At 39.3% G+C, this 26056-nt stretch overlaps 1 protein-coding gene across 2 annotated transcripts; it reads left to right on the top strand.

The window, feature by feature from the left end:
* Positions 1-349: 349 nt before the first annotated feature.
* Positions 350-25694, top strand: castor1 (cytosolic arginine sensor for mTORC1 subunit 1). Of its 2 annotated transcripts, none has more exons than XM_085476188.1 (9): positions 350-1201; positions 7141-7211; positions 10971-11164; positions 13355-13490; positions 14420-14543; positions 15057-15167; positions 16343-16425; positions 16988-17082; positions 25627-25694. In XM_085476188.1, exons 1-9 carry the CDS (start codon positions 1044-1046, stop codon positions 25636-25638), a joined length of 984 nt encoding a protein of 327 aa, XP_085332314.1. In that variant the 5' UTR covers positions 350-1043; the 3' UTR covers positions 25639-25694. The 2 variants fall into 2 exon arrangements, with proteins under 2 accessions (XP_085332314.1, XP_085332313.1); XM_085476187.1 differs by lacking the exon at positions 25627-25694 and adding an exon at positions 22762-23788 and having other exon boundaries at positions 354-1201.
* The last annotated feature ends 362 nt before the right edge of the window (positions 25695-26056 follow it).

Raw genomic sequence — 26056 nt, 5'->3', positions numbered from 1 at the left:
CATCACCAGTGTGTGAATGTGTGTGTGAATGGGTGGATGATTGTGTATAGTGTAAAGCACTTTGGGGTCCTTAGGACCAAGTAAAGCGCTATACAAATACAGACCATTTATCCAACCACTTCCTTCCAGCTGTAGATAAGTTGCTGTTCCAACAGACAACACCACAGAAGATGGATGATGCCACCAAAGAGTCAAAAAAGCTCTTCAGGAGCACACCCTGCACTCTAAGAGATCTCAGTTTTCTCAGCAGGTAGTCTGCTCTGACTTTTCCAGTAAAGAGTATCCGCGTTGTGACACCAGTCCAGATTATTGTTCAGGTAGGGGTACACCCAGGTACTTATAAGAGTCCATTATCTCAATGCTAGTTCCCTGGATGTTCACTAGTGTTGGTGTGGTTGATCTGAAACCCATCATCAGCTCCTTGGTTTTCCCTACATTGATCAGTAGATGATTCTGCTGGCACCAGGCCACTGTCTGTACTCTGGGTCATCCTCAACTTTGATGAGGCCTGCTATGGCAGAGTCATTAGAGAACTTTGGTAGATTTCAGCATGAGTAGTTGATGGAGGGGGGAAAGCAGCAAGTAATTATACTGATATTGTTTTGTTTACACTCTTGTGAAAAAAGTGTAAATAATTGTAATAATAGTAATAGTTATAATAATTGTAATCTTTTGTTTTAGTTGTTCATTCAAATCCGCTAAATGAACAGAAACTATTATGAGAATATTTGATGGCTTTTATTTTTGAAAACAAAACCGGAAGTCGTCACAGCTCGTTTCACACACCCTGCGTGCATGTGCCAAGCATCGGCATAAACCTGTAGCTTTAAGAGGAGGGGGCGTGTCTTTTCTAGGGCTGTCCCTTTATTTGAATATACAGTAGTTAAGCGGGGCTGGCGTATGGTTGCGTCGCATGTTTTTCTCTTTTCTGAGAGAAGCACCGGCGTGACGTGGGTTTTTTTATTCGGCGGAAATACTCATGACCTATGTCTCTTTAACATTTGAATGATATCATCCAGCTAGGAAGGCGTCTTCTCCGCCGCATGCAGAAACAGAGCAGTGGAGAGGAACTGCTCGCAACCAGAAATATGGACTTGCACATATTGGACCACAGGCTGAGGGTCACCAGTATATCCAAGAATGGTCTGGTGAATTTCACACACCCACTGATAAAGCTGATATTTCTCCGGAACAGGACACGGTAAGGAGATTCGTTGATCGGGCCAGATGGTCATGTCGCTTTGCTTTACGAAACAGCTTTGGTAATCCAGTACGGATATATGAGATAACCTACAGCGCCTCTTCATTCACTGGGTGGCCGAGCTATTACTGGGCGATTTGCCTGCACATGCTTTGCCTCCATGAATCATTCACAACAGTGCATGTAGATGTAAAGAATTGCAGTAGCTTTTGTTTTTAGACATTCTGTTTTATAGTTGCATTTGCACAAAAATCTGCAGCATTTAAACGGAATTTTTGTGCCCTGCATACCTTTAATACGCGATTCTTCCAGTGGGCACAAAATCAGCTTTAATCAAACTACTTCAGAAGCGTGCAGTACCGTTGTGTATTTTGGTTGGATCCCGTCTCTCCGAAACAAACTTAATACATGACATCCTGCGCTCGAAACCAACGTTCAGCCTGCAAATTTTTCTCATCTCACCCAGGCATTAGTACCAGTTTTCAGCTAATCCCTGGATATCCCTCCATTGTTATGCAATTGTTTATTCTTGCGGCTGGCCCACATATAAACGACCAAAAGAAGAGATCGGCATCTGTCTTCAGACCACCATGATATAGGCCGTGCGGGGTTCAGCTGCAGCTCTCGTGTTGAGTAACAAAGAACCTGTAAACGACTGTCTAGAAAGCGCTTCCTTATGTCATCGCCTTTCTGGATTCTGAAGTCTGTACATCACACCATACTCTGAAAGGTTCTTATGATGTACCTTATTTTGGCTTCCTCTTAAAAAGAGAGCAACGTTTTCATTATTTGGGGCAGATGGGCAGTAAAAGTGCATCCTTACAAGACCATAGAGAAGTTACATCTAACATAAATCCATATGTCAAATGCATCTCTGTACATGCTCGATTGATTTCATCTGTACTTGGTTGAGTATTGGGTAATGGAATAAGTTTGACATGTTCAAACTAGACACACTGTGTCATGATGACTTATTCTACAGTACTGTAGAAAGTAAATAACATGTCTCTGTGAATAATCATAGATGTGTGGGATTTGTGTGAGGAAGGCATTGGGCAACCGGTTAACAAGAAAATCCATATAAATATATAGTTACTTTTAAAAACTCACTTGAAAGGTATAAACATTTTTTGAACAGGTTTAGTGAAGCATTCAGTATATGTTTAAAAAGTAGGCGAAGCACTGAATAAACCAGAAAGGGCATTTTGATCATGCTTTGGAGTTATGTCACCATTGTTTTTCCTGTTTCTTTTTCCATGAGCAAGAGGGATTTTTTATTTTTTCCACCTTTTGGTCAAATACTAGGTGATGCGGAATGGGGAGTGGTGGTGAAGTTTGTTTTTAGTTGCTTGATTTCAATCGGGGAGCAAAAACAAGCCTGATTGCTCCGGGACACTTTTAGCCATCTCCCTTTTTCAGGCCTCTGCTATTCATTTGTGAACAACTCCCTGTGCAAAGCGATTTGAACTCAGCTCTGAGCAGAATTTTAAGGAGGTAATCACATGTGGCATAGTGGATTTTTCTTCAGCGTCCATTCGCGTTGGAGCTTACTATGTCTATAGTGCAGAGGCTAAAAGTAGTGAAAGGAACACTTTTGCCTTGTCTACAAAAAAATATTCATATGACGGAATAAAGTTTGCACTATTAGCTACAATATTACTCTGTAAATGTCAGTGTCATTACCAACTTAAACATAAATGTCAAATACTCTGTTTTGCAGAATATAAAATATCAAAGTTATCAGTGAATTCTCCTAGAATGGCTGAAAAAATGTGCACCTTGAGCTTCTAAGCCATTCTAGTCTTATTAGTATTCTGGTTTTGTCTTTAGTAGTTGTTTACACTTTGTAGGTAGAGTAATAAACAAAGCTCAGCATCAGCTCAATATATTGTTCTTCCTGAATTGTGGATGTAGCCCCGCAGGCTCCACACAGTCCTCCTTTCTTCTCTTTGGCGGCTAACTAACAAGAGCATGGGTTGGAACAATACTTCAGCCGAGCCAGAAACCCGGTTGGGAGTTTTCCACTTGTCTGCTTCAGTGATCCGTCAAGGCTGGGGCTCCCGCTCCTCCTGTTTACAGAGGACTTCCCACACCCCGTACCCACCCGCCTTTATGAAACTTGGGGGGGGAGAGCCCGAGAGAAAACTAGGAATCTTGTTTTCATAAGTTGCTAAGGTAGTAGACAACTTGTCGTGCTGTGATCATAGGACTTGAGTCGCTTGAGGCTCATTCCTCCCCCTTGAGCATCAGTTTTCTGTGTGCTTATCATGTTTTTTCAGCTGGAGCATCAGTTGCAGGTCCAGTGCCGTCACCAGCCCTCACTCCCTAAGTGCTGCTACCACCCGTTGTTTTGTGCAGCTGGATCAAAGTCCAACCTCTTGTGTGCTTGGTTTTCATCTTCCCCACTTGGCCGCTCCCTCGCTACCCGTTGCTTCCTCATCTCTTCTAGTTATTTTCATCTCCTTCTCTCAGTGTTCCTTCTACTTCAACAGAAGCTTATTTTTCCAACCCATGTTACTGGATGCTGTACGAAACATGTTTGGGGCACTGACTTTGCTTTGCCACTGTAGATTCTTTGCCTGAATCTACAGTGGCAAGCCTGCAAATGGATCTGTGCCACTGGTGTCCACCAAGTTATGAACAGCAATAACTCTTTTTGTTGAGCAGATTTATTCTTTGAAGGAAGCTGAAAGAAAATATACTTTTTACTTTTTCTACAACAGTAGACGTCAAATTGGATCTTCCTTTTGACTTCATAAGAGGTCCTTGGCTGTACTGACTGCAGTTCTGCAGTCTTCATGTGACCGCAAAAACAATGCAGTGCAAATGGTTTTCCAGCTTTCTTCTTAGTGCATTATAATGCATAGATGTATAGGTGAAACATCTGTCTTGCATGTACTTTGCAAACAGGAAACCAAATATGCACACTTGTTTCACAGATAGTTCCCTCAAACTGTCAGAATGTTGCTGAGCTGTGGCTTACTTGGATGTACAAAGTCAGTCTTCACCCTCTGCTCCAAACGACACAGCACATTCATTTGTGCACTAAACGTTGCCGTTTTTACTTGCAGGAAAGCTGCTTGACATACACTAGCTGCAGGAAACTGCTTGCTAGGGAAGGTGAGGGGTCAACAGGAAATGAGAGATGTATTGTAACACAATTGGCTGGCTGAGCTTGCTAGCAAAGCCGGTAGTTACTGTTAACAGCATTCTCTCTGCCTCTCTTTGTCTATGTGGCGTGATTGTCCCATTTCATGCCAGGGATTACTTTTTGCTGACTCAGGAGTTAGACTGTCTCTCTCAGGTTTTGGCTGTAGTAGTCTAAGCTGACTGATAAGCAGAGGAAGAGGAATGTATCTTCAGCGACATTGTAAGAATACAGGAAAATCGCACTTCCTTGTTAGGGTTTCAAATGAAACAAAGAGATCTTCGATTTAGAAACTGCTTTTAGGTTCTCCATCACTAAAAATAAAAACACTCGCTAATGAGGCCCCTGCTATAGCCTGACTTCTTTCTGGCAAAACGTGTTTATTATCCCCCATTGTTAATCCACCAGTTATTAGCAGATATCTCCCTTTTAAGGGTATAAGTATTAACTAGTTCTAGCTAAAATCTGGTTCCATAATTGCCAGTCCATCTAAATCATATGCTTTCAAGCTTATCAAATCCTTTCAGTGCTGCTTTTCTGACACTTGCAGAGGAGCACAAAATAATGACATCTGACCTGTGGCAGTGGAATTTGCACACCTGAAGTTTTTTTTTTGTTTTGTTTTTTTTTGTTTTTTTAGGTCATTGATCAGTTGCTTTGGTCTGCCATTTGCTTTTGTTGTTTTGTTTTTTCAACACAGGACATTAAATAGGGACCAAATATTGACTTTAAAAAATCAGTGTTATGAAGAAGAATCAGTAAAAATATTGGTGTTTAATGAAATTCCAGAAATATCAACCCCTAATCCTTTGTTGCTTTGTATACTCATAGGGCACTTCATTGGGTGTACCTCTTTGTCCCTTTTGCCTTCAGAACTGCTGGAAGCATTCCTCAGATTTGTGTCCATATTGTGACATGATAACATCATACAGTTGCTGCAGATTTGCTAGCTGTACATCCATGATGTGAACTTCCTGTTCTACCACATTCCAGAGCACTCTGTTGCATTGAGATCTGGTGAACGTGGAGGCCATTTGATTACAGTGACCTCAGTTTTCAAGAAACGAGTCTGAAATTATTTGAGCTTTGGTGGTCATAGAAGGATGGACATGATGAGAAACAATATTTAGGTAGGCTGTGGTTTTTAAATGATGTTCAGTTGGTAGTAGAGGGGCCCAAAGGGTGAGAAGAATACACTCTCCACACCATTACACCAACATCATGAGCCTGAATTGTTGATAAAAGGCAGGATGAATCCATGCTTTCATGTTGTTTACACCAAATTATGCCATTATTTATCCAAAGAACTACCACTCACTGGATATCTTCTTTTTTTTTTTTTTTTTCTGGGAGAGAGCGTTGTGGGAAAATTCCTGTAGATCAGCAGTTTCTGAAATATTCACATTTAAAATCCCATAAATCACCAATCTTATGCTCTGTTTGAACTTGATGACATTGCTAAATACATACACTTACTACCAAATTATTGGCTAATTAGACATTTGTGTTGATTAGCAATTGAAAAGGTGTACCTAATAAAATGGTTGGTAAATATATATGCCAAGATTTGACTCTTCAGTATGAAGTTTCAAGTTTATCTATAGCAGCCTAGAAGACAGTGTTTACTATCACATTGCATTCTGTGAGACAAACATCATCAGCTGAGCTTTGAAGGACAGAGCCAGGCTACCTGTGTTTCCATCCCCAAGTCAAGCTTGACTTCAGAAATGTTTGATTGTAAGTGTTAGAAGCCCTCCAGTCCAGAATGGCACCAGATATGAAACAAAATGACAACAGTTTAAACTCAACACATCAGCAGTGTGAACTGTGGCTGTTTTTCTTTTTAAAGAAGTGCAAATCTTAAGTCTAGCCTGGCCAGTGAAAAACGAAACCCTGCTTTGTTTTGTCAAAGTTCATATTAATGTTTAAGTAGACAATAGACAGAGTTATGCACAGATCAGTTCTATCAGCTTCCCTTTGTATTCTTTACTTGTATGTTCTTTGAGAACGTACCAGATTGTTGAGTTTTTTTTCCTCTGTCAAACCACACAAAATCCTATTGGCCTAGTGTTTTTTTTTGTTTGTTTGTTTGTTTTTTCACAGAGACACCATTCAGTAGGACTGAACATGAGCCACTGAGTCTGCCTTTTTACAACAAATAGCTCAAAGCTTGGTGAAGAGATTACAATAAATTGTCATCAATGTTCTGTCTTGTTTCATACCAGCTGCTCTTTTCTTCAAAAATTGTTAACCCTGTTGGGCTGTATCAGCAGGCAAAACGACACCGTTTTCAAACATTTAATGAAACTCACACTTTTTTTTTTTTTTTTTTAAAACAAGCTTCAAGAAGACCATAAAGATGTAAACTGTTGCCTATGGTTCATCCAGTTGTGAAAAACAGATTTAATTATAGATGTGTATAAACAATCTAGTGACTTTTATAAGCTCACATATCTCCTTTTAAACTGTGCTGCCCAGACATTATTTGAAAGGAGCGTTTGTCAGCCAAAGCAGTGCCCCAGTTTGGTATGTTTCCCCTCCATTTGCTATAGAAAATGGAGTGATAGAAGCATAATATAGAGCTTTAGGCTTGTGATAATTAAAGGACATCCAGTCCTGAACCCCATGTACATATTGGTGAAAAATTCCATTTACTTGTTAAAGGAATATATTGAACCTCCTTTTGTTGGTTGCAAATGAATAACATGGCCTTTTTTCCTGTTTCTCTTTCCCCTATTGTCATCTCCTACTTTTCATTTTTTCTAATTTTGTGCCTCCTCTCCTGTTTCAGATGCAAGTTCTTTAGTCTGACTGAGACTCCAGAGAACTACACAGTTGTCCTTGACGAGGAAGGATTCAAAGGTATAATACCCTTGTTCATTTGCATTTCTATTTGGCAGGGGGTTATGTTTCCACATTTTAGTACCAACTGAACACTGTGTGCAGATATCGATAAATGTGTGCTATGTCTAATCTTTGTAGCATATCTGTTTGTCAGCCAGCCTTATCAGAAGAAAAATAATCTACCAATAATGTAAAAATTTAGGAGAAAAAGAGGCAAAACGCACAGACACGGTCTGATAAACAATGTAAGGAAGCTACTGCCGATTCCAGTAAAAACACGATTTGGAATTAGTATGTATTCTTGAATTGGTCCACAACATAGGGCTGTGTTGTTTTAGCGGTCTAATGTTGCTTCCTTCCTTTCTTGTTCAGCCTCACAGATATCACACGGTAGAATGGTTGTAGACTTAAAACTGTGGAGATACAATGAGAAGAAAACAAGTCTTGTAAACTTAAATTATGTCAGTCGAGCAAAAAAAGTGTTTTTCGTGGCCTCCCAAAGAGCTTATGCAACTTTGCCATACTTCCAGTTTCACAGGAGATGATCTAATTTATCTCTGATATCAGTGAAGGAAAGAAGGACTGACAGTATAAAGCATCACTAAAGTGCTTTAAACTCCCTGCCACATCTTAACAATACATTCATATAGAACTTTATTCTACTCACTTTAAGCACTTTATCAACCCGACAGCCACGGCCAATTTAGATTTACCAGTGAACCTTACATGCACGTCTTTAGGATGTGGAAGGAAGCAGGAGTACCCAGAGGAAAACCCACAAAGGAACCCAGCCAGGGTTCAAACCAGAGACTTTCTTGATGTGAGGCGACAGTGCTAACCACTCCACCACATAAGGCTGTTGTCTTTGTGCAGAGTATAATCTGTTGCATACACGGACAGGTAGTCCATGGACGAGTTGTCGTTTGGTTTGCCTAGATGCCTGCACAGAGCCTCACACTTACCATCTGATGATGAAATGCACAGCACCACATAACCTACAGTGGTCTAATGCAACTTTCCGGGGGAAAAAAGTTCAGCTTATTTTGCTGAACTTAGTAGAAGAAGTAGAATCTTGTGTAAAAAGTAAAATAAATTGTTAGAGCAATTAAAAAAGGAAACGCAGCAATGAACTTTTCCAGACATCACGCAGAGAAGGTGTGTGTGACAGCACCTGCTGCCATCTCTAGTACAAAGTCTTTGTAATGTCAGAACGAGCCCGTGTGAATCTGTGAATAGACCAGTTGTCCAGAGAGTTCAGTGCAAGCGAATGGACGTCATGTGTCCTGCCTCTTACATGCTCTACCTAGGCACCACCTCTCAGCTAAACCATGTGAAGTGTTTCAAGTAGTGAAAACAAAATCTCCCATTGTGTTCTACTTGTGAGAAAATCCAACTTTAGACAATGCCTGGACCCGATTATCGCAACATTGTTGAAGTTCATTTGGAAAAACAACTTTCTGATCCCATCCAGTGCTTTTGCTGCCATTTTTGTCTCGTCCTTTAACACAAATGTAGTTGTTAAAGGCATGTACCGCCTCGGGGTTCTCCATTACTCTCCTCTCTTGCTCTCCTTCTGACGGAAAACCTATTTTAAGAGGTTAAAGCTGGTGTAGTGAAGCCGCAAGGGGCTTCCTGTGACAAATTATGGCGACCAGAACATTGCTTCTTTTGAAGGGTATAAAGAAACAGAAAGGGGAATATTCACTGCAGGAGGTAGACAACATTTAGTAATGTTTTATGTTGTGAAGGTTTCCCGAAGTTCAAATCAACGTGCATGTCAAAAAGTATTCATGGATGTGTTTTTGTTTTTTAAATGTTTATAAATAGTTTATGAAAGGTTTGGCATAAAAGATGAAAAGTTACAACATGCAATTCCCAAGCTTGTAACCTGAGTATCTCTGCCTAAGCTGTTATTGCACATGAACTCTGGGCAGTCAAGACATTGTATTCAGTTGCTTTTTGTCACAAAGCAGGTTTATGTAAGAGTGCTGCCTGGGTAAGGCGTGCCCACAGAGTTGCTGTGAATTCTTCTGACATTTAATGTTGCTATTACGTGGGCAGAACGTTGCAAGGACTGAAAGTAAAGACTACTTGGCGTATGATCTAACTGCATTGGATATATGTGATCTTGCATAAAGCTCATTGTGATAATGTTGAGAAAATTTCAGGGGTAGTGTGAATTTGTGAAAAATCTAGACTGTATATAAAAGATGGTTGTAGCCGCCATGAAGGTGGGCTTTTTGTTGTTGTTGTTTTTGTTTTGGTTTTTTTATTCTCACTGTTGAAGCCCTTTGCATGATTGCCTCCACCTTCTTTTTGTTTTTTGCAGGGGGTTGTAATTATATTTGAACAACAGGATGAATTCCTTATGAGCTATCGCTAGTAAGCCTGGATGGGTGCATTGTGCAAACAGATGCCTGCTTTTTAGCATTAAGTAACATAAAAATATAAGGAAATACAGTTTTCCACTGGAGCAAACACTTATTAGATTGTCTATTAGACAGCTGATCATACGGCAAGCCATATTAATTTTGATATAAATGCAAAATAGCTTTAGAGAGTAAAACTTTTGGGCTGTAAAAATTGTGTGGGCCCCGCCTCAAGTGGCTACTACAGTTTTCGGCACTTCCACATTAGCCCCAGAGGTTGCCACTACCAGTTAAGTTACAGACATGCGTTGCGAGGGATCATCTATTTTAGCTTTGCCCCATAAAAGCACTGGTAGTAAGTCCCACTCTATGATCAAGCACTTGCTGTAGTGCTGCTCGCATCTTATTTCACTGCTGGCCGTTTGCGGTGTAAATAGCGGGGACATGTTAGGTCTCTGTGGCAAAGGAAGAGAGAGCAGGTGGGAGAGAGAAAGTGTGGGTTCAGTGTACAGAGCAGAAAAAGCAACAGGAAGTAATCTTTTAACACCGCCTCGTTTGCAGCCTCACAAAGATACAGATACATCAACAGCAGCAACATTTTAAGAATCCACTTTGCTGCACTTGATCCTAAAGTAGATTAAACTGCTACTGTTTGTGGAACTCATGACTGATCCTCTGAGAAGCTGTGCGGTTGCTCTATTAGAATTTTGAATATTTATCAAATGTAAAATATTTACACAACATGTACGCTCAGTGTGTTTTCAACGGCTATGCTGCCAGCTGCAACTTCTGAAAGTTTTGCACTTTTTTTTTTTTTTGCAGATTGAGCTTTATGAGAAAATTTGCTTGGTTTCCTATTAGTGTGACAGTGGCATCGTTATTATTTTCTTATAGATAAGTTCTTTTTTTTTTTTTTCTTCTTTTTTTTTTTTGGTAAAACAAAAACATGGCAACAAATGTAAATGGAAGCCACCATGTTGGTAATTTTTAAACAGCATCTAGGCCTCTTAAGTCAAAGCACTTCCACAAAAGTAGGACAGATTTTCTTTAAAAGTGAATTATTAAAATCTGTGGCACCAAGGCAGTCCTGAGTTTTGAAATCTCTGCTTAAAAGTTCCAACACTGCATCCTATCAGTTCATCCCAACCCCAAATTTCTCAATCTACAGAAACCCCCCCCTAGACTCGCCATGAAGGGAATACTGAAACATGCAACATTTTCCCAGCCTGAGTAGTACATCAGCAGCATTTTAACAGTATTAATATGTAGTTGGGTCCTGCTGGACATTGAAATAAACAGTAGCCAAGGGTATTCAATTAATATTAGCCTTTTTTGTTTTCTTTTTTTAATCTATGCATCTTTTTGTTTTTTGCTTACCAATCATCTTTACTCTTATTTGTACCCTTAGAGCTGCGGCCCTCTGAGCACCTCCAGGTAGAGAGCGCCATCTGGCTGCCACTCAACGTGGTCTCTAATGGCAGTGCCTCCAGCAGCTCTCAGGCTGTTGGCGTGACTAAGATTGCCAAGTCGGTCATTGCACCCCTTGCCCAGCAGCATGTCTCTGTTTTCATGCTCTCCACTTATCAGACTGACTTCATCCTGGTAAGCACCATCTATTTAAATCTGCAAACATTTTTTTTATCCATTTTTATTCTGCTTGATTACACTCCAGTCTTATTAGCTTCCACATCGTGTTTAATTAGCCACTCTAAACTATTCACGGTTGTATAATTTGGATCAATTTTTTACATTCTAAATACAATTTTAAATGCATTTTTTTTTTAAAAGTCACCCTGCAATTATGCACTGAAACCTTTTGCTACTACTGAGTTTTGCCAGATACAGTGGGGCAAAAAAGTATTTAGTCAGCCACCGATTGTGCAAGTTCCCCCACCTAAAATGATGACAGAGGTCAGTAATTTGCACCAGAGGTACACTTCAACTGTGAGAGACAGAATGTGAAAAAAAAATCCATGAATCCACATGGTAGGATTTGTAAAGAATTTATTCGTAAATCAGGGTGGAAAATAAGTATTTGGTCAATAATAAAAATACAACTCAATACTTTGTAACATAACCTTTGTTGGCAATAACAGAGGTCAAATGTTTACTATAGGTCTTTACCAGGTTTGCACACACAGTAGCTGGTATTTTGGCCCATTCCTCCATGCAGATCTTCTCGAGAGCAGTGATGTTTTGGGGCTGTCGCCGAGCAACACGGACTTTCAACTCCCGCCACAGATTTTCTATGGGGTTGAGGTCTGGAGACTGGCTAGGCCACTCCAGGACTTTCAAATGCTTCTTACGGAGCCACTCCTTTGTTGCCCGGATGGTGTGTTTTGGATCATTGTCATGTTGGAAGACCCAGCCTCGTTTCATCTTCAAAGTTCTCACTGATGGAAGGAGGTTTTGGCTCAAAATCTCACGATACATGGCCCCATTCATTCTGTCCTTGACACGGATCAGTCGTCCTGTCCCCCTGGCAGAAGAACAGCCCCATAGCATGATGTTTCCACCCCCATGCTTCACAGTAGGTATGGTGTTCTTGGGATGCAACTCAGTATTCGTCTTCCTCCAAACACGACGAGTTGAGTGTATACCAAAAAGTTCTAGTTTGGTTTCATCTGACCACATGACATTCTCCCAATCCTCTGCTGTATCATCCATGTGCTCTCTGGCAAACTTCAGACGGGCCTGGACATGCACTGGCTTCAGCAGCGGAACACGTCTGGCACTGCGGGATTTGATTCCCTGCCGTTGTAGTGTGTTACTGATGGTGACCTTTGTTACTTTGGTCCCAGCTCTCTGCAGGTCATTCACCAGGTCCCCCCGTGTGGTTCTGGGATCTTTGCTCACCGTTCCCATGATCATTTTGACCCCACGGGATGAGATCTTGCGTGGAGCCCCAGATCGAGGGAGATTATCAGTGGTCGTGTATGTCTTCCATTTTCTGATGATTGCTCCCACAGTTGATTTTTTCACACCAAGCTGCTTGCCTATTGTAGATTCACTCTTCCCAGTCTGGTGCAGGTCTACAATACTTTTCCTGGTGTCCTTCGAAAGCTCTTTGGTCTTGGCCATGGCGGAGTTTGGAGTCTGACTGTTTGAGGCTGTGGACAGGTGTCTTTTATACAGATGATGAGTTCAAACAGGTGCCATTCATACAGGTAACGAGTGGGGGACAGAAAAGCTTCTTACAGAAGACGTTACAGGTCTGTGAGAGCCAGAGATTTTCCTTGTTTGAGGTGACCAAATACTTATTTTCCACCCTAATTTACGAATAAATTCTTTACAAATCCTACCATGTGGATTCATGGATTTTTTTTTTTTTCACATTCTGTCTCTCACAGTTGAAGTGTACCTCTGGTGCAAATTACTGACCTCTGTCATCATTTTAAGTGGGGGAACTTGCACAATCGGTGGCTGACTAAATACTTTTTTGCCCCACTGTAAAAGAAGCCTGTGTTTGCATTTTGTCCATTCACCAATTTGGCAGTTAAGGGATTAATCCTCAACAGTGCTGAGGACACTAAAAAGTTACATATTAGATGTGAAAAGTGTGAAGTGGGCACAAATACATAACACCTTGACAGATGTTTGTGTCAGCAAGTATATTAATGTCTCACATGCTGCTTGAGCTCAGGTATTTCCTTAAAGTGAGCGAGTGTAGTATCCTGAAACAGCATGACATTATAGACAAATGAAATGCTTATGGAGGAGGTGTTGCATATGTTTAATCGATAAGCTGTCTTACTAGTGATGTTTATTTTCAACAATTTCTTTGTTGTGTAGGTGAAAGAGAAAGACCTGTCTGTGGTCGTCAGCACACTAGAGGAGGAGTTCAATATCTATAAGGAGGAGGGAGGAGAGTCTGTTCCTGTGCATTGTCAGGATGTTTCCAACGGCCTCCACAAGAACGGCAGAGAAGGTACAGGTCACAGGGCTATTTAGTATGGATTTATTCATTGATCCAATTTGTCTCAGAGGAAGTACGGACATTAAAATGCCAGAGCACCACGTTCACTAAGGCCGGTGTCATCAGGTGACTGTTTTACAGTCCAGGTCACAAATCATTAAACGACAACTGAAGAATGATTTTATCTATGGAAAAGTACTTAAAAGCAGTTTTTTTTTTTGTTTGTTTTTTTCATTCCACAAGCATCTTATTTTAGAAAAGTCTAACACATGCAGTAGTGAGTACACTGCAAATATTGTAGCAGCTTCTGCTGTGAGTGGTCTTGCATTCTCAGACTAACATTTGTGCAACCTTACACAACTCAATTTGAATGTAAGGCAGCCATGTGAGCCGATGCAAAGTCATTATTGATGCAGCCGTGTCAGCGCTGGCATCACTGCTGTTCTTTGATATTTTATAACTCAGCAGTGCTGCCACGATGCTGTACTGAAGAAAGAGAAAATGCTACAGAGAGAAGCGAAGTCATGATTGAAAAGACAGCAACCAACTGGGACTTACAGCGCTGTGCAAAAGCCTTGACTAACCCTCATTTCCTTATATTTTGCTAGGAAAATGTGAAGTATGTGCAGTGATTTATTAAAACATGCACAGTATTTTAGGCAAAAACAGAGTTTGTACAATATGAATGAGCTTGAAGGTCAATATACACGTAGAAGCTGAAAAGCTACCACATTATTTATTTTTTTTTACTTTTGTTTTTAACAATAGAAAACAGTAACAGAGTAGATCCATAGATCAACAAAGATCCACTGATAAAATGATTTTTGTCTTAAAAGACAATTTATTCTCTAGAAAAATCTGAAAAACCTGTGCGCAATGCCCATTTGTAGTAGTTCCAATCCTTCCCATTTTTACGGCTAACACTGTGCTTGTTCTTGCAGCCATTCAGCCTACAGTTCACCCGGTTCTGATCCCAAAGAACCAGTTTTGTGTCATGTCCCTGGATCCCGATACACTGCCGTCCATTGCCACTACACTCATCGATGTTCTCTTTTATTCCAGCAGGTGACGTTTTGTTTTTGTTTTTAATCACTTCACTGCAATACCTGTTTTAAAGCACAAGGTGGCAGCAGAAGACTCAAAGTAGAGTTCAGTTCAGTCAGTTCAGGCTTTTTTTGTTTTTGTTTTATTGATGGTAATATGAATTTATTTCATTTTTTTCTTTGCAGCATTGCTTTGATTGTGTTTATATTACCATTAAAGTGAAAATTTATAAAGTATTTTTATTAATTTTAGGACACGCTTGATATGAAAAAACACTTGTAGCATATTTTATACTAAATCTAGGCTGATAAAGACTGCTTTTATTCTGCATACATATGTTTGTTTAACATGTTTTCACGTATAATTCTCCTAAAGTAAGACCAACATTTTTATTTATGACTTGCTTTTTTGCTCTGTGCTTGACAACCGTAATAAATGTGTGGCTGACGCAGTTTGTTATTGTGGTGTCCTTATTAAAAATTTAAAAAATGTTACTGTCTTTCTGTCACATTTAATGTGTTTCCTCCTTTTCAGTCCTAAAGAGGACCCCCAGCCAAGTCCAAGCCAGGATTGTGTTAAATTCTTCTCCTTCTCCCTCATCGATGGATACATCTCACTGGTGATGGACACTGAGGCTCAGAGACAGTAAGCAATCTAAATTTCCCACACTCTTAATTTACTTCATGGTTCTTTGCTGGCATCTATGACTTTCTTGCTTACGATGTATGAACAGGTATAACCCCTCAGGTTCTCTGGCACGAGTTATTCCAAAGTTCTGGATTAAATCTTTAAGTCATATGTTTTTGCCACTGAACAGTCAGAGGACTTGAGAGCCGAGGTTATTAAAGTTGAATAAAACTAAAGTAAAGTCAAAACCATTTTAGCTAGCTAAAATAAAAATACACTTAATAAAATGTTTCAACTAACTAAAATGCTTTTATGAAAATAGAAAAAAGACAAAATAAATAAAAATAGACAGGAATTGACCTTAGTTTTAGTTACTGTCAGTCTGGATAAATCTGCCAACATGGCCTGCCTGAGGAGCCTTTGTGAACATTTATTAGTGCTTGCTGATGTCTTCATGACTCTTAAGTCACCTGCCTTTATAAAGTGTTTGAATTGTTAAATCTATGACTTTCCAAAGTCTTTTAGGATTAAGTTCAGAGGTTTTAGGTTTCATTTTACAAATTGTCTAAATAATTTCATTACAGATCATGAAGGCAAAATATATTTTCGAGCCCTTTAAAAAGAAAAATCCTTATTTTAGTATATTTGTTGTTTAATCTTTGGGTGGCAGCCAGAGCATTCTCTGGCAAGAGACAAAGCTTAGTTCATGGTTCAGTCCCCCACATAAGTAAACCCACATAAGTAAACTCATGCTTGATGAATCCAGACATTTCAAACTGAGTCTTATTCTGGCTTATAAATTGCTCAAGTTGCTTCATGTCTGAAGTACTTTGAGCTGCACATGAATAGGTGCCACATAAAAAGTTTGCTTACTTGAGTGAGTGCACTGAAGGCTGCTTTGAGTTCATAGCAGGTTTTCTGTCTTCTTAATGTCTCAGGCACAACACAGCTCATGTTGTTTGACGCTGCTCTATTTGATCATTTTAATGCAGGCGTTTTAAGCCAAGTGTGGACAATTTAACCTCATTGAGTCCAAAAAAATATGAATATCAAACTGAACAGCAGTTGTTTTGATGTTTTCTCAGCTCACTGCATTGCTGCTTTTGCAGTATTTTATCTGGTGATTGCTACAGGATGTTTTTCCCCGCTACATTTCTGACGTAACAAATCAGCGTTTGATTTGTGTGCTCCAGGTTTCCGGCCGATCTTCTCTTTACCAGCTCTTCCGGGGAGCTGTGGAGAATGGTTCGCATAGGAGGACAACCGCTGGGTTTCGGTACGATATTTTACTCATTCCTCAAATGTTTCAAAATCAGCCATATGTGTTATCAAGAGGTAACTCTATGCATTTGGCTGTATCCGTCTTCACTTATCTCGACAACCGCAGATCTAGTCCACTTCCGATTTGGCAGGTAAGTAATTAGGAACTTGGTGATTGGTGGAAGTAAAGACTACTATGCTATCACACTTTCACAGCGACTTGTAGTTTGCCTGTCAGGCAGTTGGATAAATGTAATATAATATAAATTATACCTATGGGAAAAAACCCTGCCTTTAATTGTCCCCAAACGGATGTTTTACTGTGCTGACCAAATTAGCATACCTGATGGTTGAAGCCACTTTTACTTATCAGGTTTTTAAATGCTTAACAGACTTATGATTGATTTGATTTACCATAATCTTTGTCACCAAAAACTTGTTCTGTCAACAGGAGAATGAAATGAGCAGGCAACACTGTGCTCATTAAATTTACAAACAGCTGAACCCTCATTATTATTTTTTATTTCGCTTGATTATGATTGTGCTGCTTATTCTCCTTCTCTCGTTATGTTTCATAGATGAATGTGGTATAGTTGCCCAGATATCGCAGCCTCTCGCCGACAGTGACATCTCTGCCTATTACATAAGCACCTTCAGCTTTGACCATGCTCTGGTGAGTCCAGCATTTTGATCACCTTAAATTATGAACAGTCTCAATCTGACATGTCATGGGTTATGCAAATAAATCGAACAGATCACATTTGTGATTAATAGATAAATACGCCACACAAGCTTAGCAAAAGTATAACGTGTTATGATGCAACTAGGGAAATGTAATGTGTATACTGGAGGTTTAACTTATTCTGTTATTAGACGACAGCATGGAGGTCAAAAGATTAATGTGATTGGGTAACATCCTGAAGAGAAATCGAATCAGCAAATCAGTGGAAATGCAAATCACTTCTTGTCAGAGTTAAGATTAAGATTAAGCATAAAAACAGGATGCAGATGTTTGCCTTTCGAGTTGAAGTCACAAACTTTGTGTTCAGTCAGTCATATATGCTGCTAGTAATTCGATCATATAGATTCAACTAAGTCTATAATGTGAATCGTTATTCAGGCTATGGACCACGATTCCATCTTAAAAGACTATTGTAGGGTCAGATCCCAAACCCTATAGGCTAGGCTGCTACACTTTTTGCTTTGGATGCTTAAAAAAAGTGAAACTTAACTCAGTTTTATATCTCAGTATCATTTTTATTGTCTAAAGACTTCAGGTTTGGATCTGTGTCTTTATGCACAGATAAAAACCAAGTGTTGGTCACATAAATGTCATTCGTGGAAGCATTACTCAGCATGCTTAAACTGGTTGACTCACTTAAAGGATATTTTGTGCAGTATATTTTTGGATATTTAACATTTAAGTGAAATTTATAGAGGTAAGTCCTATATTACACTCTCAAAGCAAGTTTGTTTTTCTTTCCTCCACAGTTTATTTTAAATTCAATGTACCGTATTTCCCGGACTACAAAGCGCACCTGAATATTAGCCGCACAAGCTAAAATCAGGGGAAAATCCTGTTTTGTACATACATTAGCTGCACCTGACTAAAAGCCGCAGGTGTTTCAATGTTGACTTATCAAAGGGAATTGTCAGGAAAGAGATGGCTGTTTGGAGACACACCCCTTTTATTAATATTTTGAAAAACAAGTTATGGGTACATATTTGCATAACTTTTTAGGAATATGTACAAGTAGCGGTAATTACGAGTACGAAACATGTACTGTGCTTCATAAATGAGTAACAAATGTAGTACATAACAATAACCTACAGCACACCAGAAAAATAGATTCGGACTACCTTTTAGGCTCAGGTGCAGTGACACGGCTTTAACAAGAAGAAAAGTCAGTCATTCACCACCATCTTTCTCTTCTTCCTGCGCACTAAAACCACCAAAGTCCTCTTCTCCAGTGTCGGAAACAAACAGGCTCAGGATGGCTTCGTCATCCACTCTCAGCTTCTTTCCTTCGTTGTCGCTTTCAAAACCAAACAAATCCTCGTTGTCAGTGTCAGAGTCGAACACCCTCAGAAGGGCCGTGGCGGTGTCCTCCTCTCCATCATGCAGCAGTCCAGCCCTTCGAAATCCGTTGATGATCATGGATGTTTTCACACTTTTCCACGCTGTCAGATTCCACCGGTGGAGTTGAGCATAACTTGCTTTTCGCAAGTTTATTGCCGCTCGTCATCCACGCCTCCCGCTGAACGGGTAGCGCTACTTTGAAGTTTGTTTTTTCGCGCTACTTTTACAGCACTATGTTGCCTGGCGGATGGACATGTGACCAACATACCACTCTTGAACCCCGATACTGTGTGTCTGATCACATGCCCTTCCGCCAGGCAACGTAGTGCCGTACAACAGCGGAACAAACAAAACAAATCGTCTTACGATATGACAAAAATCATGGACAATCCATAGAAAAGCCGCACCTGACTAAAAGCCGCAGGGTTCAAAGCTTGTGCAAAAAGTAGCGGCTTATAGCCCGACAATTACGGTACATGTAAGGTTACCTGTCCCTTACTCAGTCTGCCGTATTAGCCTCCACACACCTGAACCTTACCAAGATGAAGGTGATGGTAGCTAAATTGACTCCAAATACGATGCTGAAACTCTGTACTTTCCATGTGGTTTGATAGCACATCAAAATTTGACGTGTCTTCAAAGGTTCATTTTGATATGTACATTATCGTGCCTGTCAAAAATCGGTTGCATTGAAATTGTGTATGTTCCAGCTTGGTAAGCAAGTTATCTGCATTATCTTGAAAATTACTAAGAAAGCTTTATCTGGCTCATTTGTTGCCATTTCCGAGAAACCTGCCTGTGAATCAACAAAACCAAGTTTCCCCTCTACATTTAGGCAAGAAATGCTTTTTCTCATGGTGTCTGTAAAGTGAGTAGAGAGATCTGAGGTAAACCACGTATGATATTGCATTTCTCTACTGCAATATTAGACTTCTTATCTGCAGCTATAATCCAAATAAAAAAAGTAGCTGTCTTGTATAAAATGTAAATGAAATGATTTGAAAACCTTAAGAATCTTTGAGAACAGTACAATAATATAATAATAAAATTATACACCAATGCAGCGCCCGGGGAGCAGTGTGTAGGGACGGTACCTTGCTCAAGGGTACCTCAGGGTAGCCGTTCAGTGGAGTCGAACCCCCGACCTTCCGATCATGGGGCAACCACTCTACCTACTGAGCTATCCCTGCCCCTTGTGTGACAACAAAGTGTTGTTTTTAATTTAATGAAATATGGTGAAAGGCCAAATATCAAACAACTAGTTAAATTGATTAGTAACATGACTGGGTATTTAAAAAATAAATACATAAACTGACTCAGTCTTTCCAGACTAAAGATGTGGAGAGGCCCCCTACTCTGTAGAAGACTGCATAGGTGAATAATTCACCAATGAAATAAATAGTTCTCAACTATTTATTTTAGTTAAAATCCTTAAAAATAAAGGTATTGAAGAGGTGCAATCTTTGGGTGCTTAAGCAGCACAGCAATTAAAACCGACAAGATCTGGTTCTGGAAACCAGGACGTCGGGGATGGGCAACTCCAGGCTTCAAGGGCCGCTGTCCTACAGGTTTTAGATGTGTCCTTGATCCAAGACAGCTGATTTTAAATGGCTAAATTACCTCCTCAACATGTCTCGAAGTTCTCCAGAGGCCTGGTAATGAACTAATCATTTGATTCAGGTGTGTTGACCCAGGGTGATGACTAATACCTGCCGGACACAGGCCTTTGGGACCTGGAGTTACCCACCCCTGCAATACATGGAAAAATGTAAAAAAAAAAAAAAAAAAAATCTCATACCTCCCACAAACACAGGATCAAATTTAAAGAATGGCAAAGAAAAATGCAGCGATATTGAGCTAATTTTCATTTAGACACGTTGTCTAAGGAGCTTGGAAAGAAAAGTGTCCGGACTTCTTTAAGTTGCTTGAAGTTTCACCTCTCATCCGAGAAGCTTCTTCAGTTCAAAAGGGTCAACTATGCGAGTGTACACCCCCCCCCCCCCCCCCCCCCCCCCCCCAAACAGGCACAATCGACGTCCTAATGATCCTCTACCTAATCACATGAGCCAAGGTGTGAAAACTGGTGTAGGTCATAGTCAGTCAAGGCTTCGCGCAAACTCATTTTGAAACTAGTGTGTGGTCCGTGTGTGTGGGCTTCCAGTAAACTTCAGGGTTGACGTTTCCATTCTCTTCAATGCCCGCGGCACAGTCCAGGAATGGCAAACAAAAACAACAACAACAAACTTTATTTATAGAGCACATTTAAAAACCAGCGGTATACCAAAGTGCTTAACATAAGAGACAGAGAAGTAACACGAATATTATAAGGCCTTAGCAAAGTATCAAATATACCCACAGGTCAATGCCACTAATACACAGGGGTAATATAAAATGCATATCAAAATAAAAACATAATAAAAGCACAAGCCATAAAAAAAATATGTATAAGGAAAAATAGAGTAAGTCTAAGAGTCAGGTGCGAGCATTAACAAGCAGGAAAGGCGAGATTAAAAAAAAAATAGGTTTTTAACCGTGATTTAAAAGATTGGATGGAATTGGACGCCCGGATCACAATCGGAAGGTTATTCCACAACTCTGGTGCAGCCAGGGCAAAGGCCCGGTCACCTCTAGACTTCAGCCGAGATCTAGGCTGCACCATCTTAATGCTCTGGCAGGAACATACGATTTAAGGAGTTCCTTAAGGTAGCTCGGTGCTGTGTTGTTGGTAATTTTAAATGTAAGCAGCAGTATTTTAAATTGGATGCGGTATTTTATGGGTAGCCAATGCAGGTCAGCTACAGTTATCCTTTGTTTTCCCTGGTGACCTTTATGTTTTTATCCACAGTGTTTATATGAGCAGTGAAGGATTCAACTTCTTGGGTTTTGAAGAAGACACTTTACAATCCCCTTATTCTGTTCTTATTTATGGTATGATTTATACAGTGTCCCATCTCTTTATGAAACAGGGTTATAAATTTTAAATATTTGTACAATGTTTCAATATAACATGGATGGGTGTATGGATGACGGGAGTAATAACCAAAGTCTTAGTCACGGAACACTATTGCTTTCTGTTCTGTCACTGCAATCAGGTGCTATCTTTACTCGTGAACCATAACCACACTGTTCTGTTAATAGCAAAGTCTTGCAACTTTAAGAGAAAAAAAGTAACAAAAAAGTAACAAAAAACACTTCCTGTGACGTCACAATGACGTGTGCACTTCTGAGAAATTCTTTGCATTAGTAGATAATTGCAATCCTGGAATATTTTTCTGCTATGTCATCCAGTTGTAGTATTTGAGATGTATTTCTTGCCAATGGGCACCCGCAAACAGAGGGTGTTTTGATGGGGAGTGGGGTAATGCCATCGTTACATTTTTTTTATTTTAAGAATTTTTTATTTTTTTTTTTACACTGATGAAAAGGATTGAAAGTCATGTTAAACAACACAGCAAGAGGTGCAGTGACTCTTTCACATTACTGTAGAGCAAAATCATTTTAATTCAACCACACTGGAGGGTTTTCGAACACGAGTGACCCGTTTAACGTCAAGCCAAAGTATCTGGTCATATTTAAGACTTTAGTAGGCCACTCCAAAGCCATTCAGAGTGGAGGTCCTGGTGCCTTTCAGATAGTTGTGTTCCTGCATGATTATCATTATGTATTATTAGCATTATCCCCTAATAAAGGAAATCATTTAAAACTGCACTTTGGATTTACTTGCATTATTTTTGCATAATGTTGAAATGTGATTGAATCTGAAACAAGTGTGACAAATATCCAAAAACAATTAATCAGAGGGGTGTTTTCAAAGCACTGTACGTCAGTAGTCCGTGTGAAAGAACATGTGCATATGAGATGGTGGTAGGTCAGCACCTTTCAGTGAATTTATCACAGTCATTTTATCTTTAACTAAAGTAGATGGGCCAGTAAATGTCAATTGATTTCATGGAAGTTAATCATTGTGTAAGCTCAATGTTTTGGTATTAGGAACTGTAACTTTACTGTTTTGGTTGATTCTTAGCACTGTGATTAACCTTGTCTGCATCCATATTAGGCTAATTTAACTGTAATAAAACAGTTGTTACACTACCTGCCCAGCAGAAAACACTGTACAAAGTGAGTCCAGATTTTCTTTTTTTTAAATGAGATAACAGAAGCAACCACAGTATTTCCATCATGTCAGCTTTATAAGATTATAACACAATAAAGCTGTTCTTTAAGTTGCCAAGCAATAAATGTAATAACACGTATTTAAATTTTTTTTTCTAGGTCCCTGAAGAGGACATAGTCAGTGTGACAGACATGCTTCAGCACCAGAGGAACGAACCAGCCACCAGCTGATTTCTGAAGGACTGATAGTTGTTGATGATCTTGGCTCTTTATGTCCTCTTGCTCCAGTTCTAACAGCTAGAGGTGTCAGGCCAGCAGAGAAGGAGACTAACTCTGTGCCTAGATTAAGACTGCATTGCCAGAAGTATTAACTACTACAAATTTGCCATGAACACCGCAAGCGCTTTTCTGTGGTGCGTGCACACAGTTTGTATGCGAGGCCTCCTGTTATACCTGTCGAGGCAGGATGCACAGGATGAGCCTTAGGGGGTCCTCAAGCTGACAAATGCACATCACAGTACACAAACACTTGAAAACGGACACAACCACACTTTAGCATTCAGTTTCACAAGCTGAAAGTTGGGCTTGAGCGTGTATAATAGACATGTATGGTCAGAAGATGAATTGTTTTGCAGCATAGACCAGAATACACTCAACACACATCTTAGTCTTCCAGTGTGGTGTTATATTATAATATCATGTCAAAGCAACAGTTGTTTTGTTTGTGAGGGAATTTTTTTTCTTCTTTTTTCATTTAAAGACCATTTGCAAGTATTGCTGTTTTCATTTGTGTTCAACTGGAAGTGTGTAGCTTGAAACGCAACACGGTGACAAACAATCGTTTGTAATTATCATGCAAAAAATTTTTGGTTTTGACAACAGAGCTCACTTGTTCTGGTTTTGAGAAGAAATATGTTGATTCTTGTGTCAAAACTACCACAATCTCTGTAGGGGGCGACCATTTCTCCTTTTTTAAATAAATAAATAAATAATGGGTCAGCATTTCTTAACCTGAGGTCAATAACACTATGTCTTATTTTTTGTTTTTTTGTTTTTTTTGCACAATAAACTTTGTATCTAGCTATTATCACTTAGATCGTTTTTCGGTGGTACAAATGCATTTTATACAATTTGAAGTAAAATTCTTTTTGTGCTGCTTCAGTTAATAAAAGTTCTTTAAAATAAGTTCCATGTTGGCTTTGGTGTAAGTCATTCCAACAAGTACTGACAACAAATGTTGCTGTCATTTGTCCTACATGATGCAACTGGGCCTGTATTAAGTAGCTTTGATAATAGTTATTTATGGGAGGGGGGTTTCTTTTTGAAGAAACGGTTGAGACAGCTGAGAGGCGAAATGTGGTGTTCTTTTGGTTTTCATTTTAAGAGTATTAACAAACCTAAACCAACACACTAAAAAGTTCTTCCCAGCTGGAGGTGCAGTAGGGCTCAGATCAGTGATATTCCTGTTGTGGCTGTAACAGGAGCAATTACCTATTAAGCACATTTGTTGAAGATTTTCTTAAGTTCAACCCAAATCAACATTGAACAGGCTATTGGGCAAAAATCCTGACTGTTTACCTGCAGGAATTTGGTGTTTAAATGCTCATCGCTGAGTTTAAATTCCAAAGATGAAACCAAAGCATAGCTTGTGCGTATTTGAATAAACAATAATATTTATTAAACTGATTGTTGTCCAAAGGTGACATTTAAAAGACAAAGTGGAGGTCCCAGAATGGATCCTTAAGAAATAAAAGAAGGCTGATCTGTAGATCTCCAAGCAAAAGGGTAAAAAAAAAGAAAGCGAGAGAGAGTCTGTTGCAGGTTTGCTCTGATCATTTTTGTTAATCACTGACTGAACTATACACCTACTTTACTGTTTTTGTAAGAAAAGTTGAAGAAAATGCGACAAAAGAAACATAACAATTTTGCTTAAGACAGCTTTTGAGCTTCTTCTACACCTCTTCTTTAAGGTTTTTCTTTTTCTCTGTAAGAGATTTTAACACCAGCAACACCAGCAGCAACATAGCCGCAAACACAGCACCATGCTTTTCTGCGAAAGCAGGCTAAGTCTATTCTTGTCTGACAGGTTGGCGTCTGCATGACGTCTTAAAGCTTCAGTCATAAAGGGAAATTTGTGGTTGGAAGTTACATAAAACCATGATGGGCAGGTAATATCGGAAAAACATAAGAGACAAATACGATTTTCTTTTTACTTGACATATACTGGATGCAGTTAATGTCCTTAATAAGACATAAATTAAAAAAATTTTTTTATCAAACCTATTTACACAATATTTCCCTACCTTTCTGACTTGTGTCCCCTTTAAACAGAAGTGGGTACTAATGAGTCTTTGTCAAAGTTTTAATATATTATTTTAATTAAATGGGATTTTCTTTTTCCTGTGTTAACTTTCAAATGGTTTATTGTTGAGCGTTATCCATGTTATCCAACTTCTGTTTAAAAACCTGGCCTATATAATGCAAGCCACATCGCATGCAGATGGAATGTTTTTCATGCTCTGATATATTTTGAGGATTTTAGTTATCTGAGGTCTATCTGACCATGGTCACACCTCTTATGAAATCATATGATCCAATAATATGTCATAATGTGAGTGATGTTAAAAAAAAATTTGTCATGGAATTCCTTTGTATGAGGTGAATGTGGGTGTACCTAAAATGTAATTTAAGCCGGCCTACCAAAGCAAAGTTGCATGTTGCTGTTTTGTATGGTTTATCACGGACCACTGAGGATAAGAGTTAGTACTGCTACTATGGGTTCTAAACTCAATAGATCTCTCCTGCACTATGGTAAATATATATTTTTATTATTATTTAACAAACACAAATTTGACATGGTTAGGCCATTTGATCAACAAATACAACTGATACTACATAGTTTCATCATTACATCAGGAAGCCTCATATACTACTCGTTTAATCTGGTTGCATTATTTTGGTAATTTTACAATTTCTTGTTTAAGAGAACATTGTCCAATTCCATTTGTTTTTGTTTTTCTTCAGCAATCCTCTTGATCTTCCTGGAAGTTCAGTGGAGTCCTGTGTTTTCTGCTCCGATTTGTCCATCTAATAACTCCTGTGATCATTTGAAGAGAACCAATGACCTTGCCAAGTTATTCGAATTCGAAGCAACTGAGCTACTGAATTTATCTGTAAGTACCATCTAGTTAATCTGCTGTCATATACTCTTTGCATGATTGCTGTAACTATACACAGGACATTCTGTAGACTTTACCTAACTGCTGCAAAATTGATCCAAATCTTATATGTCATATTTAATCTCAATCATCTTCCAGAGTTTAGTCTTGATTTTTCACCTCATGTCTGTCCTCAGAGAAAGCCTGTTTAAAATGGTTTTAAACTCTAGAGTTTACTTCATGTAATATTTAAAACGCGTCTGTCGAAAATGTTTAAAATGCTCACTGATGTATAG

This window comes from Copadichromis virginalis, linkage group LG12 (assembly GCF_057382275.1).
Source record: "Copadichromis virginalis isolate Kocher_CV1m ecotype Utaka linkage group LG12, C_Virginalis_male_GT1.1, whole genome shotgun sequence".
Lineage (NCBI taxonomy): Eukaryota > Metazoa > Chordata > Actinopteri > Cichliformes > Cichlidae > Copadichromis > Copadichromis virginalis.
This window is presented reverse-complemented; position numbering and strand designations above follow the sequence as displayed.